This window comes from Marmota flaviventris, chromosome 5 (assembly GCF_047511675.1).
Source record: "Marmota flaviventris isolate mMarFla1 chromosome 5, mMarFla1.hap1, whole genome shotgun sequence".
In the NCBI taxonomy this organism is placed as follows: domain Eukaryota; kingdom Metazoa; phylum Chordata; class Mammalia; order Rodentia; family Sciuridae; genus Marmota; species Marmota flaviventris.
The window spans coordinates 92,990,960-93,009,459 of NC_092502.1; the positions used below are offsets into that span (position 1 = coordinate 92,990,960).

Here is an 18,500-nt window from a genome sequence, read left to right on the forward strand (position 1 = left end):
GGTCAAACCCATTTCAAACTGTACTGAAGAGGAAAAAGGGAAGGGATGGTTTGGGTACCACTTCACCGTAAATAGCCTAATAATCCAACCCAGTGATAATCCAAGTATATAGTCCATAGCACCTGCCTCAGAATCACTTGGAGGTAAGCGGAAAACAAATCCACACTTACTGAAATTAGAATGGAGAAAGGAGCATTTAGACCCGTGTTTTAAACAATTCCCCAGGACATAGGACATCCAAAGTTTTAGACCAGTGCGAAGCCAAATTTCTCAGATCTCTTCCCCAGTTATCACTCCCTCCTTCTAGGGGGAGGGCGGCCTCCGGAAAGTCTTCTTGTCCCCTCCCTCGGAGTTGTCCGCCTTGTCTCAGGTCACCCAACCTGGTGCAGGTCTCCACGCGCGGGACCAGCCACCGCCCGCCGCCCGCTCCACACGCGGGGAGTTGCAGGATGGTCCGACAAAGGATTGGGGGGAAAAGCATCAGGCCAACCTAATGGGTGGGAGGGGCAGCAGGAGAGCTGGGCAGAACGTTTTTTTTGATTGACGCGAACTTTCTCCAATGAAAATGAAGGACTCGTGAAGCTTCCGCCCTACTGGGCAAAACATTTAGCAGCTTTCAACCAATCCAGCCGGTCCTAGAGGCCGCTGAGGTCGTTCGAGTCTGTTGAACGGCTTGTGGAAGTCGTGCTGCCTTGGGTAGGGGTTTAAAATCGTTCTTGAGAGGAACATCTCTGTCCGAAGAGAAAATGAGTTTAGCTCTGAGGTCGGTAATAAAGAAGCGGCAATGCCCACACCCCGAAGCTGGGCCCAAGGGCGGGTGTAGGGAAGGGAAGCCATTTGCAGCCCAGGCAAGGAAGAGGTTGCAGTTTGGGATGAGCGAAAGGAACCTTGGCCAACCTGTCCGGACCCCTCACTCAGGGGCCCTGGGGTCCCGCAGGTGATGAGCCCAGAGCTTTTCGGTGAAGGCGGTCATTTCTGTCAGAGCGTTGGGCTTGCGTCGGCCCAGAAGACAGGTTTTGTTGCGAGCCAGGAGGGAGTGAAATATCGCGAGGTTTCTACCGGTGTTTCTGTGAAAAAATCAGGCCCTGGAGGTTCCCTTCCTACCATTCCTGGTGCCTGCTGTATACCTCAGCTAACATAATAACCCACCTGTGGATGTGGGAAAGAACATAAAAGCTTGGTGTACTCTGAGAGTCATGCTTTACTTGATAATTGGGGTCCCATTTTAGTGACTTCCACTGGCATTCTCACCTAGATTTCCTTTTTGAATTTCTTGAGCTTTCATTCAATTCCAGTCTCTGACCCTCTGTATGTTGCCCTCTCGGTATTTAGACGATGTACTTTATCCACAAAGTTATGCCATTCTAGAAATGTGCATTGCTGTGCTTAAAGGCAATCGTGGTCCCCATTGGCTGTGTTCACGTGTGTGTTCTGGACTTGGACTTTCTGAGTTTTGGGAAGGGAATGACTGACCTCAGGAATGCCCAGATTTGTGTAAAGTCAGGTCACTTGTAAAGGAAAATCAGCTTTATCATACTGTTCCTGCTGGTCACTTTCTAGCTATCTCGTCATTTTTTTGGGTATGTGTTAAAGACCAAAATGACTTTGAAATGAAATTGGATAACACATTCGAATACTGTCAACTTTTTTTATATGTCAAAATTTTACAGGATTCTTCCATGTTTTAAAACTTGTGCTTATACACGTGTTGCACCCTCATTTAAAAACTTGGACCACTTTATAAATTGGCAGCTCTTAAGGAGTTCATCTCTGACTTTAAATTTTGCTTTTTATTTTTTTTAAGCATTTCCAGAGTTTGTTAGGAGAAAGAAGTTTTAACATATAATTTACATGTTAAGTGAAAATTACTTTTCACATTTTCTTAAAAAATTAAGTGCAAATATTATGTACTAAGTTTTGGTCTCTAATATTTGTGATATCTTTTGGCCTATAAATATTTTGGTTGATTTGTTAATATCAGTGGAAGAAATTACAAATAAAGTACCAAACTGTTAGAAAAACATAATCTAAAAACATTGTAAATCTAAAAATTTAGAATGCCAAAATAATTTTATAAGTCATAGATAAATTACATGGTTCTTTTTTAGGTAGAAATTTTAAGAACTTATTTAAAAGTACTATCAAAAGTAAATGAAGTATGTAGTTATTATCAATTATTAATTTCATTTGGAAGCTTTTTAAATGATTTTATAGAATGTTGTGAATATGGTATGGGTGCTTTGGTTCTCAGGTAGTAGGAGGGAAGAGGGAAAGTTTGATATTATTTCTTTTAATAATAAGCCGATTTATAACTATTCAGTTTTGGGAATACAAATTATGAGCCCATAAGTCTAGCCTTTTAAGTTTGAAATAAGCAGAGCTTTGACTTATAGGGAAAATTTCTTTATGATTCTCCAAAATGTTTCCTTTTATGAAACTTGGAAAATTGGGCTGGGGTTGTGGCTCAGTGGTAGCATGCTTGCCTAGCATGTGTGAGGCACTGAGTTTGATTCTTAGCACCGTATACAAATAAATAAAATAAATAAAGGTCTGAAATTTGCAAAATCACTCTGTGGCTAGTTTGCAAAATATATTTGGATTAAAGTGAACTAAAGGCTTTTCTTTCCATTTCATAGAAGTGAACTTGTAGTTGACAAAACAAAAAGAAAAAAAAGAAGAGAACTTTCTGAGGAACAGAAGCAAGAAATTAAAGATGCTTTTGAGCTATTTGATACAGACAAAGATGAAGCAATAGATTATCATGAATTAAAGGTAACTAAATTAAAATATTTTTCTATAAAATGATTTGCATTTTTCATAGTTTAATATATATTTCTAAATAATTTTAATTAAATTGATTTTGGAATTATAAAGCCATTTTAAGCACTCACAAGTGCTGTAATAGAATGGAATCAATTCCCTGGCATAGCTTTTAGAAAATCTTTTTCATTTAATTAATGAAATGAAATATATTTTAAATATAAAGTTATTTTAAAAGGCATTTTAAATATAAAAGTTTATTCCTATGGAAGGTGATTATTTTTCATTCACATAATTAAACCATTTCAGGACATGGAGTTTAAACAGTTCTTATCATATTCTTCTCCCAGTGTTGGTTTCTTTCTTTTGTGGAATGGGGATTACTCATACTTTTGTAATTAGAGGAACATTATCAGTTTTTGCATATTACCTTTGTTATGTATTAGTAACAAAGTACCAACCTACTTTCTTTAGTGCAAACACTATAAATTGTTTGATACTTGATGTTGATGCACACTAATGGGGATAAATGTCAGTCTTGAGGCTTGGAATTATTTATAAAGATAAAATGGAAAATTGGTGTCTAGGGTTATAGGGGTCTTAGAGAAGGATGGCATCTTGAGATTTTGAGTTTTCTTTAATGGATAGGTGAATATAAATGTGTACTTGGTAGTTTTAATTTTGGTAACTTTGTAAGGGATTTTTAAGTAGAAGAATTCCAAATAGGAATAGGAACTATACAGTGACATGATAGAACATATAAAAGCAATGATGAGTCCATAAGTCTAGCCTTTTCAATCCTGCAGTCCTCATTAACTCTCTTTTTCTAGTTGTTCTTTTTTTTTTTTTTTAATTTGGTAATTACCCACATTTGTTCTATTCTTCCTTTATAATGTGTCTTCCATTTGTTACCATTGTCTGTCTTGGTTTGGGACTCATTTCATAGCTGAATATTCCTATGTTGTTTCCCCACTTCTAGTTTGTCTTGTATACTACCATTAGATTCAGATCTTTCTTACATTTTCTTTCCATATTGTTCATTGCTGACAAACTTCTATGACTCCTTATTACACACTGTATAAAGGTTCAGATTCCTTTCTTTCTGTTGAATGCTTCCTATATTTCTATTACTATCTATTTTTCTCATTTGCTATCTGCTCTCATCTATTTGAACTCTTCTCCTTCTGATAAGGTAAATAGTTCTGTTCACCTCAAACCTATTCTTTATTTTAGTGTGTAATTTTAATGCCACTCATCCTTTCTAAATGTCCCATTGCTACACTTTATCTATTCATAAAGGACAACTTGAACTCTCCAAGTAAGACTTTGTTAACCAGTAACATATTACTCCTTTCTGTTACTAGCAACAAAACTTCTCTTTCTGTTTCCTTCATTGTTAACCTCAGGATTCTGGACCACTTCTTTAGTAAATAGTCATTCAGGATTTGATGGTAATTCTTAATCCTTTTGTCTCTTCTCTTATATAACTTTCTAATACTTATGCCATGTCTTTTCTCTATTTTGATTCTAATTCCTTGAGAACAAATATGTTGTTGAAATTATACTTGTATTAACTCAGTACATTGTAGAATATACAAACACTTGTTAGTCATATAAAAAAGTAAAATATAAATGAAAAATATTTCTATTAAGTTTCAGTGGTGAAGAACAACTACATTAACACTGCTATTTTAGAGATATAAAACATTTAAAATAATTATATTTTATTAACATTATTTCTTAATATGTAAAATCTCAAGAATCAGAAATCACTTTTGTAAAGAATGCTTTATAATTTGCTTTTCCCTTTTAATCCAAAAGGTGGCAATGAGAGCCTTGGGGTTTGATGTAAAAAAAGCTGATGTACTGAAGATTCTTAAAGATTATGACCGAGAAGCCACAGGGAAAATCACCTTTGAAGATTTTAATGAAGTTGGTGTGTATTTTATTAATCTTTGTAACCAGTTGTTGTTGGTAAATTATCTAATTAATACAAGATTTTTCCTTTTTTAAAATTCTCATGAATTTGAATTTAAATTCTTAAAATTCTCATGAATTCTCAAGAAGCAACATGATTATAGAATTTTGTTATTCAATGTTGGTGTATAATATAGCTCTTATCCAGGTTATCTTTTGGTGCTCCTTTTTTTCCTGGATTTCAAAGAAAATATATTTATAACTTTGCTGTGAGATTTATAGTTTTGTCTTCATTTTGTTCTAAAGATTCTAACAAGGAACTATTGTTTTTTATGAAAAGAAGTTTTTCCAAGTAATGTGTATTTATTTTATGTTAAAACTAAAAGGGTGATCAAAAAATTATTTTCTCTCAGTAAAACAGAAAATTTGGTATCCTACTGTGTGGAAAATATTTCCCAAGAACTTTTTGGTATGTGATTTTTGTTGGCAAAGTGGGAGAAGAGGAGACTTATAGCAGTTAGTACCTTTGGCTGTAGATGAAGCACATGCCTTCAGGTTGACAGAGTTTATGAGGGACTACATAATTTGGATAGACTTGATTTCAGTGAATAAAGTCATTTGTTTAGAGTTGAGGGTGGGGAGAGGATTGTAGTAAGGGAAATAATTGGCTGACTGGAAGTAGGAGAAAACATTTTGGAACTACCAACTGAAGATAATGGGCTTAATATAATTAAATTTTGTATAGTTGATTTTAGTGAATTATTTATCACATACATAGATGAGGCTTTTCAGAATGGAAGATTCTGGAAGGCCAGGACTTGGCTATTATAACTTAAATTGCCTAGAATATTAAACATAGAATGTATAAATATTCAGGTTTATTTCAATTAAATTATTTTTTTAAACCAATGATAACACTTTGTATGAGTCATAATACAAGCATATCATATATTTGTTTTCAGGTATTTAAAAAATTTGGAAACAAACGCAGTTGCGTGCACACACACACACACACACACAAACACACACACGCCCCTTATTTTAAATATTCAGCAAGAAGCAACATGGGAAGCAAAAAGAAAAATAGATTCACAGTAGTTATTATTTGTTCTTTTTCTGATTTGAAAGCGCAAACCAAAAGTGGTAGAGACTAAAGATAAATGATAAATCTAAGAGAAAGAATCCACAACATAGAAGAGCATATGATTGTTTAGAGAGGCAGCTTATCCCTTTTGGGAACATATTTGGTTTTTTTCCCTCTAGCTTGTGAAAGTATTTACTCGAGAGGAATAGTGCCACCTTTCTTCTTCTGAAATATATGTTCTTCTGAGTTTTGTAATTGTAGTATTTCAAGTTTCAGCTTGAATCATTTATACAAATAATGTGTTAGGATATTTGGAAATGATACTATCAGGAAAGAGCAATAATTCTTTTGAATGGATTACCTTGGAACCAGATTCTCTGGGTTCAGATGTTGGTTTTGTCACTTACTAGTTATAAAACTTGATAATTTTACTTCTCTGCATCTCATTTTCAATTGTAAAATGGGGATAGTTGTAATGTCTCATAAGGTTCTTGTGAGGTTTAAATACGTCAGTAATATTTGAAGTGCTTAGAAAAGTACCTGGCATATGTAAGTGCTACTAAGTGTTTGCTATTATTATTTTAAAAAATAGACTTTGTTTCATTTGTTTTCAGTACCTAAAAATATATATGCATCACTGGGACATAAAGTGTATCCTATTTTGCATATATTTTTCTCATTGTCTTTTTCATAGATGCAGACTATTTTAAGCACTATTATTATCATTAATAATTCTACACATTATTTCATCTTAAATGAATACTTTTATTTTGCACCAGGGAATGAACCCAGGGGCATTTAACCACTGAGCCACATCCCCAGCCCTTTTTATATTTTATTTTGAGACAGGATCTCGCTAAGTTTTGCTTAGGGCCTTGCTAAATTGCTAGTCTGGCCTTGAACTAGTGATTCTCCTGCCTCAGCCTCCCAAGCCACTGGGATTGCAGGCTTATGTTACTGTGTCTGACTAAATGAATACAATTTTAAAATTATAATTTTAATGGAGACCAGATGCCCCTTTTGTCTCTATCTTTTCCTGACACCCTGTCAACAAAGCATAAATACTGGGTTCCTTCTAGAATAAATAGCTATGGTAAAACTTAAGCTCTGACTCTCAAATATCAACCTTTTGACATGCTCAACACATATTTTGGCTATTTTAAGGCCACCTATTGAGTAGTAGTATCCAATAAAGCTTTATTACTGTTTGGGTATCAAACAATCAAGAACTATGTATAACACCCATTTGTTGATTACTTTTAACTAATAAGGGATCACAGATTAATTTGTTTTATGCTTTGTGACAAGTGGCTCTAAATCAGTTCATTTGAGTCTTAATTTTCTGTACTGTTCCTTTAGATATTTCCCAGTGAAGTCTGACACTTAATTGGGTTATAATACTAGGGAAAAAAACACTTAAATATACTTAATCCAAGTTTAGAGTCAAGGCAGCCTGAGGCTAATGAGTGCAGTAGGTATTTTAGGAATTGCTGTCTTTAAGACAAATTGGATGTTTGTATTTCATCTGTTTTTGGCGTATATTACTTACCATTTAATTGCCTATTTAGAATGGAATATTGTATTTTCATTATGCTTATTTGACAAACACTGAATTTTTTGGCATTATGTATTATACTGGTGTGAGGAAGGGGAATTAATGAAAAGTTACCAAGAGATTCTTCTTTTCAGATGCTTACAATTTACTACATCTGTGGTACTATGAGGTAAAGTATAATTTTGTCAAGGGTGGGAATTGTCGAACTATAGCTCTTGGGACACATTTAATGGCACTCTGTACACTTCCAAACACATTCTTTTATGTTGCTTTTCTGCTAACATGGCAGTTTTGACAGAGACCTTATAGTCCCCTGCAAAGCATAAAATATTTGCAATCTGTCCTTTTACAGGAAAGATTCCTCTGGATGAGGAATTGAAGATGATTTTCTAGAGGGGACTTCTAATTTAGGCCTTTAGAATGTGAATAAGATCTCCAAGGAGAAGTTTGCAGGAGTAGAGAAAAGGCATCATAGGCATACAAAACAACAACAAAAAATGATACTGAAACTATTGCAGTTTGGGAAACTTCAGTTAGTGCCCTTGGCTAAAGATTGGAAAATGACTGGGAAAGTAGGCTTGGGCCAGATTAGTAAAGAATGGCATAATATAAAGTTCTGACTTTAGTTAACAAAGCATCATTAACAATTTTTAAGGAATGGGATATGATGTGTTTTAAAAGGATGACTGATGAAAATATAGTAGATGATTTGGAAGAAAAAGATTGTAGAAAGAAAGTATTAGACTTTTTATCCTGATGATGAGGAGGATGAAAAGGAAAGGGTTATATTTAAAAGTTTTTTTAAAACCTTCAGAAATACAAGAGCTAATCATTGATGATGTTTATGGGAATATAATTTAGATATTTGAAGTAGGGGAAACTAGCTGTTAATGATGCTTTTGGGGGCCTGGTGGACTGGGATTCAACAAGGAGCTACTATGGGGATCATGGAAGGAGTTTGGAGTACAGCATGCTGACCTTAAGTAAGTGTGATATGTTTGGACAGAGCCTTTGAAAAGGCAATGAGAAATATAGTTGATATTTCTACCATGACCTTTAGTCATTTTTTTATTTACTTTTAATGTAATGTTTTTGAATTTGCTGTATTCTAAAGTGATTTTTATATGGGTAAGGTCTAATTATTTTGATGAAGTACATTTCTGATAGTGTAGTGAAATCATTTGAAAATAGACACATGGACAGAAATTTGGTATTCTGTAAAATAAATGAAACTTATCTTAATTGCCTGTATGACAGTTGACTTATTTCAATGGAAAAAATGTTCTTAAATTTTATTTGTAGAACAGGAAAAGAATGTGAAAGCATGGAGGATAGTCACTATAAAATTATATGCTATCTAATGTTTTAGCTGTTCGGAATTATGGGCATTTTAATTCCTAAGAAATTTTTATTCTAAGAGAGTATTGATACAAGACTATATAGACACATAAATCTGAAATAACTAACACAAAGTACTAGTGGGATAAGAATTTGTACATCTTGGAGCCCCATCTGTTCCCCAGATCACCCTGTTGCTTCTTTAAGTACATTAATACTTTTTTGCAAGCTGCTTTTTTGGTTCACCTGTCATGTTAATTATTTAATTGGTGAAGAAAATTTCTTAACACTTTTTTTTTCCTTGTCCTGCTTTTTTGTTGGGACTAAATTCAAAATAAGTTGAGTATGAGCCATAGAGTTAAGTGTGGTATTTTATTTTGGTGTTATGGCTGTATATATGCCAATTCCTTTTTGACTGAATATTTATGAGCTTTGATGATTTGCATACTTATAGTAATATACTTCAATTAGTTACTTGGAAGCCTATTTGGATAAAATTAATGGATTAAAGTATTGAATATATGTGTAGATGACATAACATCAGCTCCAATAGGTGCTTGTTCAACTAAATACAGATGAAGCAGCAGCAAAACAACTTGTTGAGAACTTGGATTGTATTTTTTCATTTGGGGTTCATTTAAACATTCTAGTACTTCCTATCTACAAGCAGTTGCAATTTTCTAAAGATTCTAAAAGTCTCAACAGGACTAAGTTACTTTTAATGGTGTAATGAAAATCATATAAATAACCTTTTCTTACAGAGATAGAATAGCACGTAGAATAACTTCATAAGTGTTTATTTACATATTTTCAGAATTTTATCTAGTAACTTAAAAAAATTATAACACAGATTTTCAGTTCAGTTTTCATTATTGTGGCTATTTATTGAAGACAGAAAATGTGGAAAATATTTAAGCTGACTGTATTGTTATATATATTACATTTAGTATATTAAAGTAAACTATTACTGTTAAAGTCTGAAATCACATTTATTTTCAGCAAGTTGTTTGAGAGTTCTTATACTGAGCAAACTGGATATGACTTTAGGGAGACCTCCTTTTCAGAGGGTTTTATTTTTTCTTTTAAATATAGCTTTCTTACTATAATCAGATTTAATCCTTTTAACTTACTTTTCACATTTTGGAAAACCAAAAGTTTCTTCTACTCATGAAGATGTTAGTTGAATTTTCATCTACTGTCCGAGATTATACCTCTATCAATGATGGCAGTGCTTTTTTGTTAACTCCTCAGGTCTTGTGTTGTTGTTTGTTTTTAAGTTAGATTAAATTTGATGAAGAATAAATGTATTAAGTTTAGTTAACAGATGGCATTTATCTAGTTAGCTCTAAATATTTTCTTGATATTTCTTTCTAGAAGTAGGCTATAAACTAGATTTATTTTTGCTTGATGTCAGTGGAACCTAGTATAATTCTTATTACAGTTCAATAGTAGACATTAAATAAATAAAGTATATATGTAGTCCTTTTTATTTTTTGCATTTTTGTGATATACATAGTTTTGCATACCCTTATAAGATAAATTGTTGACATTTAAAATCTAAAATATAGATTTGATTTTTCTAATTTCAAGCTTATTTATGAATTTTATGAGTCTTATTTGACATTTTATTTATAACTATGTTAGACTAAATGTTGACAGATTTGCAGCTTTTCTTCTTATTTAATATTTAGTTGATTTCAAATATGAATGCTTTTGTGATTATGTAGGTTTTGTTTAAAATATATATATATATATATATATATATATATATATATATATATATTTTTTTTTTTTTTTTTTTTTTTTTTAACTGTAGTGACAGACTGGATATTGGAAAGAGATCCACATGAAGAAATACTGAAGGCATTTAAACTATTTGATGATGATGACTCAGGTAAAATAAGCTTGAGGAATTTGCGACGAGTTGCAAGAGAATTGGGTGAAAATATGAGTGATGAAGAACTTCGGGCTATGATAGAAGAGTTTGATAAAGATGGTGATGGAGAAAGTAAGTTTTGCATAATTTTCCAAGTATCCTTGATATCACACATACACTAAATTTTTCTAAAACTAAGTGACTTTCAAGACCCTTTACAAACTTATCATTTCTTTCTTTCTTGAGACAAGATGTCAAGGTGTTGCCCAAAGTGGGCAACTCCTGGGCTCAAATAATCCCCTGCCTCAGCCTCTCAAGGAGCTAGAACTACAGTCAATGAGCTACTGTGCCTTGCTCTAAACTGTCACTTTTTGTTCAGTGTGTTATTCATCTTGTAATGTCATATTTTTGCTTAACTATTTTGCAAATTCAATTTAAAATGAAGCAGATCTTTAAAACCTACTGTACAGTTTTTAATATGAAGTGCCATACTTCAAGAAGTAGTTTAGTTTTCTCTGAAGATAAAACATCACCAAAATTTTAACCACTCAGTAAAATTTTATACTTTAATGCTTTTTCCCTCAACCTGCATGCATTTCTAAACCAAGTTATATTTATTTTACTGTTCGAATGTTTTTAATCTGTATTTCCCTTGTTCACTGCTGCTGTCCTAATTCACACCCTGATTTCTTCTTAGCAATTTTGTAATAGCCTTATTTATTCTTTGCTTGGCTGCCTATTAGGAGCAGTGTTCTGTGTGCTGACTAGTGCTATACAATGAAACAGGCAGGTGTGGTTCCTGCCCTTACTTTGCTGTCTTTTACAGCCTTCTAATTGCACTCATGTACATAAATCTCTAATCTTTCTTCTTCAGTCTATTGATAGCATTATTTTCCTAAAATACAGGTTTGATGATACCATTTCTGTGTTTAAACATTTTAATGGTTCTTCATCGCCCGCAGAGTAAAGTATAAAGCCTTCTATGATCTGTCCCACTTTAAGTAACTAGTTTTATTTCCCACTGTATTCTTCCACTTTTCTACTTTAGTTCTCACCTCCTGTATGTACACACTTTGACAGGATACTCTGTATCCTTTTTTGTGCAGTGCCTTTCGTCATGCTGTTCCTTAATCTTAGAGTGCTCTAATTTGCCAATTTCTGTCTGCTAAAATGTTATTCATTTTACTGGGTACATTTTAAACACTAGCTTTTCCTCAAAAAACCTCCCTTAATGGTGTGTTTGAATTGAGTCTTCCATTGAGACTCATAGCATTTACAAGAAATTTTGCTTTGATACTTTCATGTATTTAATATGGATTTTTTTTGTTTGCGAACTAAATTTGGTTAGAGGTATAAACTATTTTTTTTGTATTTTAAACTGCTAAAGATCATACTATTTTGCTGCTTCTTTTGTGGACTTTAGTAATTGCTTTTGTGAATTTTCATTCTGTCTAGTTTTTAAGGACAATAAATTTTTAAAAACTTATGTATAAAGCAAAATAAATATGTGTGTGGAGTTGCTACAAGATAGACATAAAGCTGTGATAATGGTATAATATCATACCCTGATCTCCCTAAATAAACATAGTACATATCTTTTTGGAAAAAAGAAAGCAGCATTTCAAAAGATGCTGTGGACCATATTTTAAATAATGATGATTATTGCTAACATTTATTTAGCAGTTAGATTTGTGCTTCAAGTGTAAAATCTTTAAATTATAAAACACATCTGTGTTTCAGATTATTAATTATGTCACCTAGTTTTCTTAATAACTTTTGTAAAATATTATACCTTTACATGCATAGGATAGATGCATGAATAATAAATGAAGAAGCTAAATCTTTGAGAGATTAATAGCCTACCCAAGGTTATCACAAAGCTAATACATGACAGAACTGGAACTGAAACTCAGATCTCCTTAATAACAAAGAATGTGCTTTTATATATAATACTTTATTGCTTCTTGTGCTGTAAAACAGAGTGTTGACTAGATTTCTATGTTTATGGAGTTTTAGAAATGACATACTATTATAGGAAGCAATCTCTCAACTGGTACTTCTGATGCTAAACTTTGTTTTTATTCCTTCTAAAGACAGATGTTCTTTAAGGTATTTATTCTGTTTAATTATTTATTCTCTGTAATTCTCTAAAATTCTTATTATAAGTAACTTGTAATAAGATTTACTCTGTGAAATGATTGAGTTATGAAAATTTTCTTAAAGGCAGCAGTGTGGAAGAAAATAAAGCCGTCACTTGCTTGATTCAATAAATATTTTTGTCAAATGCTTGTTTTATGCTAGATTTATGAGACATTGTTGATAGAAGTTATAAAGTTAAATGTACAAAGGTAGCACTGATTGTCTTCTAATTGTCTGAAAGGCTGATAGTAAAGTATCTGATTCCTCTAGCTACTTTCTCCTTTTATGTTTTCAGGTATGGAATAGCTTAAAATACTTTGAAGAGCTATCATACTCTAAAAGTATATATGTATAAATAATATAAACTTAAGTGTGTGTGATGAAACTTAATTTAAAACTTAAGTAGCAGAACAAGAATTTTGTAGATTTTGAATGTTTTAATCATGACTTTATTATACTGTTAAAATGATATATAGTAAATTCATCTAAGAGTGTTCTTATTATGTTCTTTTTCTTAAGAACATACAGTCTTGCTACCTGTTTTGGTCTATGTTTACTAAATCAGGGGTTCTTAAAAGGAGGCAAATACTGATTAAATTTTGAAAAGTTTTTATATATTTGAACTTTTAAATATTTATTGGGGGGACATAAGGGTCATAGCTTTCACAAGATATTCAAATGTGGTTATTTAGCTCCATAATTTAAAGATCACTACTCCAATTTCTAAGATCCTTGAAGGTAGTGTGAGAATGTTACAGAGTTTGTTCTCACCACATATGTTACAGTGCCTTGTAAATGTTTAATACTGAATACATAGATTCCTGGTTTTCTATCAGCTTCTGAACAACTCTTTCTCCTTAACTTGAAGTTTATTTTTGCTAGGTTTGCATTATTCTTTTTCTGTTACTGTATTTCTGATGGTATTCTTCTACTTTTGCTCTTTTTCCACCTCTTTCAAATTCCTTCTTATTTCAAAGCTCAAATAATGGTTTGCTTTTACCTAATTTCTGTCATTAATAATGATTTTTTTTCCTTCTATAATAGATATTTTTCAACACTGGTCTGTATTTTAATAATAGGTCATATTTTATGTTAGTAACATGTATTCTCTGTTTAAGGTATAAAACCTAATTGACATAGTTATTGAAACTGGTTTTCAATGTGATTTCTGCAACTAGTATGTTCTTATTTATTTATTTATTTTAATTAGGTAGACATGACAGCAGAATGCATTTTGATTCATTGTACACAATTGCAACACAACTTTGGAACTAGTATATTCTTTTAATTCCTGATGTACATGGTTGTTTCCTCAACATTTTTAATTGGTTAATTTTTCTTTTTATTATGTATACTCTCAAACAGAAAATTGTTTAATTATTACAATGAATACCCCTGTACACCTGCCTAGATTCAGTAATTAATATTTTACTGTATTTGCTTTATCCATAAAATGTTTTTTGAACCACTTGAAAATTTTTACTATATCTATATGTCAAAAATGTCTCCCCAATATTTTAACATTATTAAGAATAAGGATTATTACTAAGAATAAGAATAACATTAATAAGAATAAGGATATAGTTTTGTACCTCAGACAATTAACAATAATTTTATAGTATTATTTATTATCTTTCCTCACTTCAATTTAGATATATTACAAAGTAAGAACCTTAGTGTCTGTTTTGATTTATTAGATAACATTTAGGTGGTGTTGGTGTTCTCTAGACACTTAAAAATGTCTGATTTAATTCAGTGTTTTTATATTTTGTCATTGAGGATTTTTAGAATTAGAAACAATCTAAAACATCATCTGATTTTCATTATATTCAGATGAAGAAAATGAGATGAGGAACTATTCTTGGCAGAGGTATAACTAGAAGTCAGGTCTTTTATTTCTCAGTGTAGTTTTTCTTTTTAACTATTATTAAAATTATCAATAATAGTTTGTGGTTTAAGAGATGTTAAATCTTGGAGCCATAAACTCATAAACTCACCTGTTAGATACAGAACATTATTTTCTGAACATTTTTATTAATTTGGGTTTGCATGTATGTACTGTTTTTAAAATTGTATTTAATAAGATTATCTGATTTCCTGTTTATTTCTAGGTTATTTCTTAAATAATATGCCCTATAAATTGGAGATTCTTTCTGACATTGGTAAACTTACAAGTTGTTATCAGTGGATTTTCCCCCCTACATTTACATCTATATTTTATAGTTGCTATAGTTCTTTGATAATTAAGATGAAATCTATATTTTTCAAATTGCCATTTCTGTTGATACTTTTGAGGTGTGGTGACCTGGTTTCAGTTATTTTTTTCTTTAAAATAAACTTTTGAAAGTTCAAGAAGAACAATTTGAGTTTTTAAAAATTTAATTTTCATTCTTTAGAATTCTACTTATTTACATGCATGATATGTTTAAGCTTATTTGTGAAGGAAGGTTTTGCTAAGTGAACTAGTAGAATAAAAATTATAAAGAGGAGTTGTTTAACCATTTAAGAAATTTAAAATGTCATGTTTTTGAAACTGTTTTATCAAGTGTATACAAATGCTTTGACTGTGATACTTTCTAAGTAACACATAATATACTGTCTTTTCCCTGGTTAATATTATGGAATACTAATTTAGAATGATTATCGTATGTATTTTCATATTCATAAAGTTCTGTTTAATAAACATCTTTTAAGTTTTTAGCAAAGAAGTAAAAGCAAAAAGCCATCAACTTACTATAATTTTGTATAATATAAAATTTAAAAATTAATATAAGATGATTGTTGTATTATTTGCTGAACAAATAAGGTATCTATTTCTGACTGTTTTATTTTCTTTCTTACTACAGTAAATCAAGAGGAGTTCATTGCTATCATGACTGGTGACATTTAAAGAATTACAAGGATAAACACTAAGAATGTTGAAGTTACCATATTACATTCTATTTTTTTGTGCCTGGAGCAATGTTAAAAAAGAAACCTACTTAAGTTCTTATTCCCAGAAGGACCAACATTAAGCATCTTCTGTATTTATGTTTTATTGTTAACTTTCTTTGTATGAGCATTGTTTAACTTTGTATTCATAATATAGGTTTCTATAAAATTTTTAAAAATCAAATCGTGGTACATATTCTTTGCAGATTTTTTTTTAATTTAACATTAGTCATTTCTTTTGGTGCACACATTTTTTAGACTTTCATTAATAAATGTTTATTAGTATTTTAAAGTTTTATAAATTTTCTATTTTACTTTGCTTTCTAAAATCTTTTAACCCTTTTAATAGAATATTCTAAAATCTTTTTATATTTTTACTGGTTTCTAAAACAACGATTGAAATACAAATAGTGATAGAATAATACCTTTATTTCCATCACGAAGATCTCATCAAATTTTACATTCTGTTTCAATATTAGATGACTCAACATAGGCCTCATTTCTTTAAAGTCATGCCTTTCTATTTAGAGGGACTAAACATTGTGTATATGGATTTGACCTGTTTAACTTAGTGTTCTTGAACTCCTTTGGCATGTTAACATAAGAATGAAAGTTAAATCTGAATATTTCTTCCTTAACCTAATCGAGTGAGAAAAGTTTGAATCACCTAACTTCATAAAAAAGTGAAAGATTTAAATTTTGATCATTTAGAAAATATGAAAATATAAAATAGTAAGCTACAGAAATAATTAAAGGTTATGTTTAACGAAAATAAAGGAACATTCTGTGATTCACCAGGAAACAGTAGATAGACTTTTTCCAAGTATTGGCTCTTCTGCCTTGTAAAAGTTCATTAGGGGGAAACAAATGACTACAGGAGATAGGTCATAGAAAAGTGGTACCCATTCTAGGCCTTCACTAATATGTTTCCTGATTATATGGGCTTTCTTAGGAAGAAAGTTGGGTTGTCTATTTCAGTGACCTTTCTTTAAACTTCATGTTTTAGATTTAATATAATTTGAGGTACTTTTAAATGCTGTGAGCCTCCTAGAGTATTGTATTAAGAGTTAGCCATTAGAAATTTAATAGAAAACTAGTAGGGATTACTAGAACAGTGATGCTATTTCAAAGAATTCTCTGGGAACAAGTTAATTGTTCACCTTGAATAGAAAATTTGAATGTGAACTCAGTGTTCATAATAATAATCATTGATTCAGAGCAACAAATAGAAATTTAAAAATTTGTACTACTTCTGTGTCTTGATCATGAAATATATTGATTTCCAGGAAAGTGAAGAATAAAACATTAAAGTAAGTCTAGACTTGCTAGTCTATCACTTTATTGGAACAATACCTTTTTTGTTCCCTCCTACTTAAAGAGGTATCTTCTTTGTTTTTAATATAAATACTTTCTTTCCCTGGGATGCCAGTAGTTCTATTTTTATGGTGGGTTAGGGAAGAATACTCACTGTTCATGTTTGTGTAACCTTTGTCTTATAGTAGAATATGAATTATTTGTCAATTTCTTCTAGTGTTAATAATCAGTAACTGTAGAGTTGAAAGGCTTATAAAGTTGGATAGTAGAGGAGAAAGAGTATTTTCTGTAAAAAAAAAAAAAAAAATAAAGAAGGGGCTGGGGTTGTATCTCAGTGGTAGAGCCCTTGCCTAGCACACGTGAGGCACTGAGTTCGATCCTCAACACCACATAAAAATAAATAATAATGGGCAGAGTGGATATTAGTCATATTTATCTTTAAAATCACAACCACACTTATCATTCAATTGCATTTCATGATATGAAAAAACATATATTTTCTGCTAAACTTCCCTAGCTCTTTGCTGCTATACTTCCTGGTGAGCTTTGCTAGCTTGAAATTTATCAGCTAAGATCTTTTCCTTCATTATTGTTATAAGCCAGTAGAGCTTATTTTCTAAAGAAGTTACGTAATTACTAGTAGCTCTTAGGATTTATAGTCGTCTGGGTAGGTAGTTGATATGGGGAGGATATAGAAAACAGTTTGTTAAGCATTTACTATATGGTAGTGTAAAAGAGTAGGAAAAACTTTTCCTACACTTAGTTTTTATTTCTGACATCAGATTTTCTAGTGGACACCAAGTGGCAATTTATAATTCAACTAAGTTCTGACACTGTCTCCAAAAGGTAGTGTCAGATCCAGCAGCTTAAGGACTTGGTTCCACAAAATTGCCTCATGCTTCAGATGGAAATCACAAGCTTGAGGTTGTGACCTATGCTTCTGACCCATGAGCAGCTATAATTTAGAAGTTCCTGCTGCCTACTCCTTGGGTTTAATTAATTTGCTAGGATGGTTCTCAAAACTGGGAAACACCTATGTTACTGGCCACTATAAAGGATATTTAAAAGGATACAAGTAACCAGCCAGATGAAGAGAGAAAAGGACACATTTATGGGATAAAGGGGAGCTTCTAGCCCCATTCCAGGCATACTATCCCTCAAGGACCTCTAAGTGATAGTATTTTGGAAGCTCTCTGACCCTGGGTTTTTATGAAGCCTTCATGAAGTAGGCATGATTGATTACATAGTTGACCTTTGGTGGTCAAAGGAAACTTCAGCCCCATTCCCTTCTCTGGAGGTAGTCGTGGGAGTGGCACACTTACTGTCCTCCAATCACATGGTTCATTCTCATGGTACTATAATTGGAATGAATATTGCTCAGGGGAGGCTGACAAGAACAAGCAAACAAGGAAACTGGAAATAGCATGATTCTTTCTCTTCTTGCTTTCCTAGTTCTGTCCTCTGTTCCTTCTATTAGTGGAACCTAACAAAAATTCAGCTGGCAAAGAAGAAATATAATTTTGACAGTCCCAACTCTAGTCATGTTGGAGTGTAGAAAAGAGATCTGTGCTATGGGGAGAAAGTAG

At 32.0% G+C, this 18,500-nt stretch overlaps 1 protein-coding gene across 1 annotated transcript; it reads left to right on the forward strand.

Annotated features, from left to right (window-relative positions):
* The first annotated feature begins 620 nt into the window (after positions 1–620).
* Cetn3 (centrin 3) lies at positions 621–15,784 on the forward strand. Its single transcript, XM_027927758.3, has 5 exons — positions 621–763; positions 2,637–2,772; positions 4,582–4,696; positions 10,471–10,662; positions 15,516–15,784. Exons 1-5 carry the CDS (start codon positions 747–749, stop codon positions 15,557–15,559), a joined length of 504 nt encoding a protein of 167 aa, XP_027783559.1. The 5' UTR covers positions 621–746; the 3' UTR covers positions 15,560–15,784.
* Positions 15,785–18,500: the final 2,716 nt, after the last annotated feature.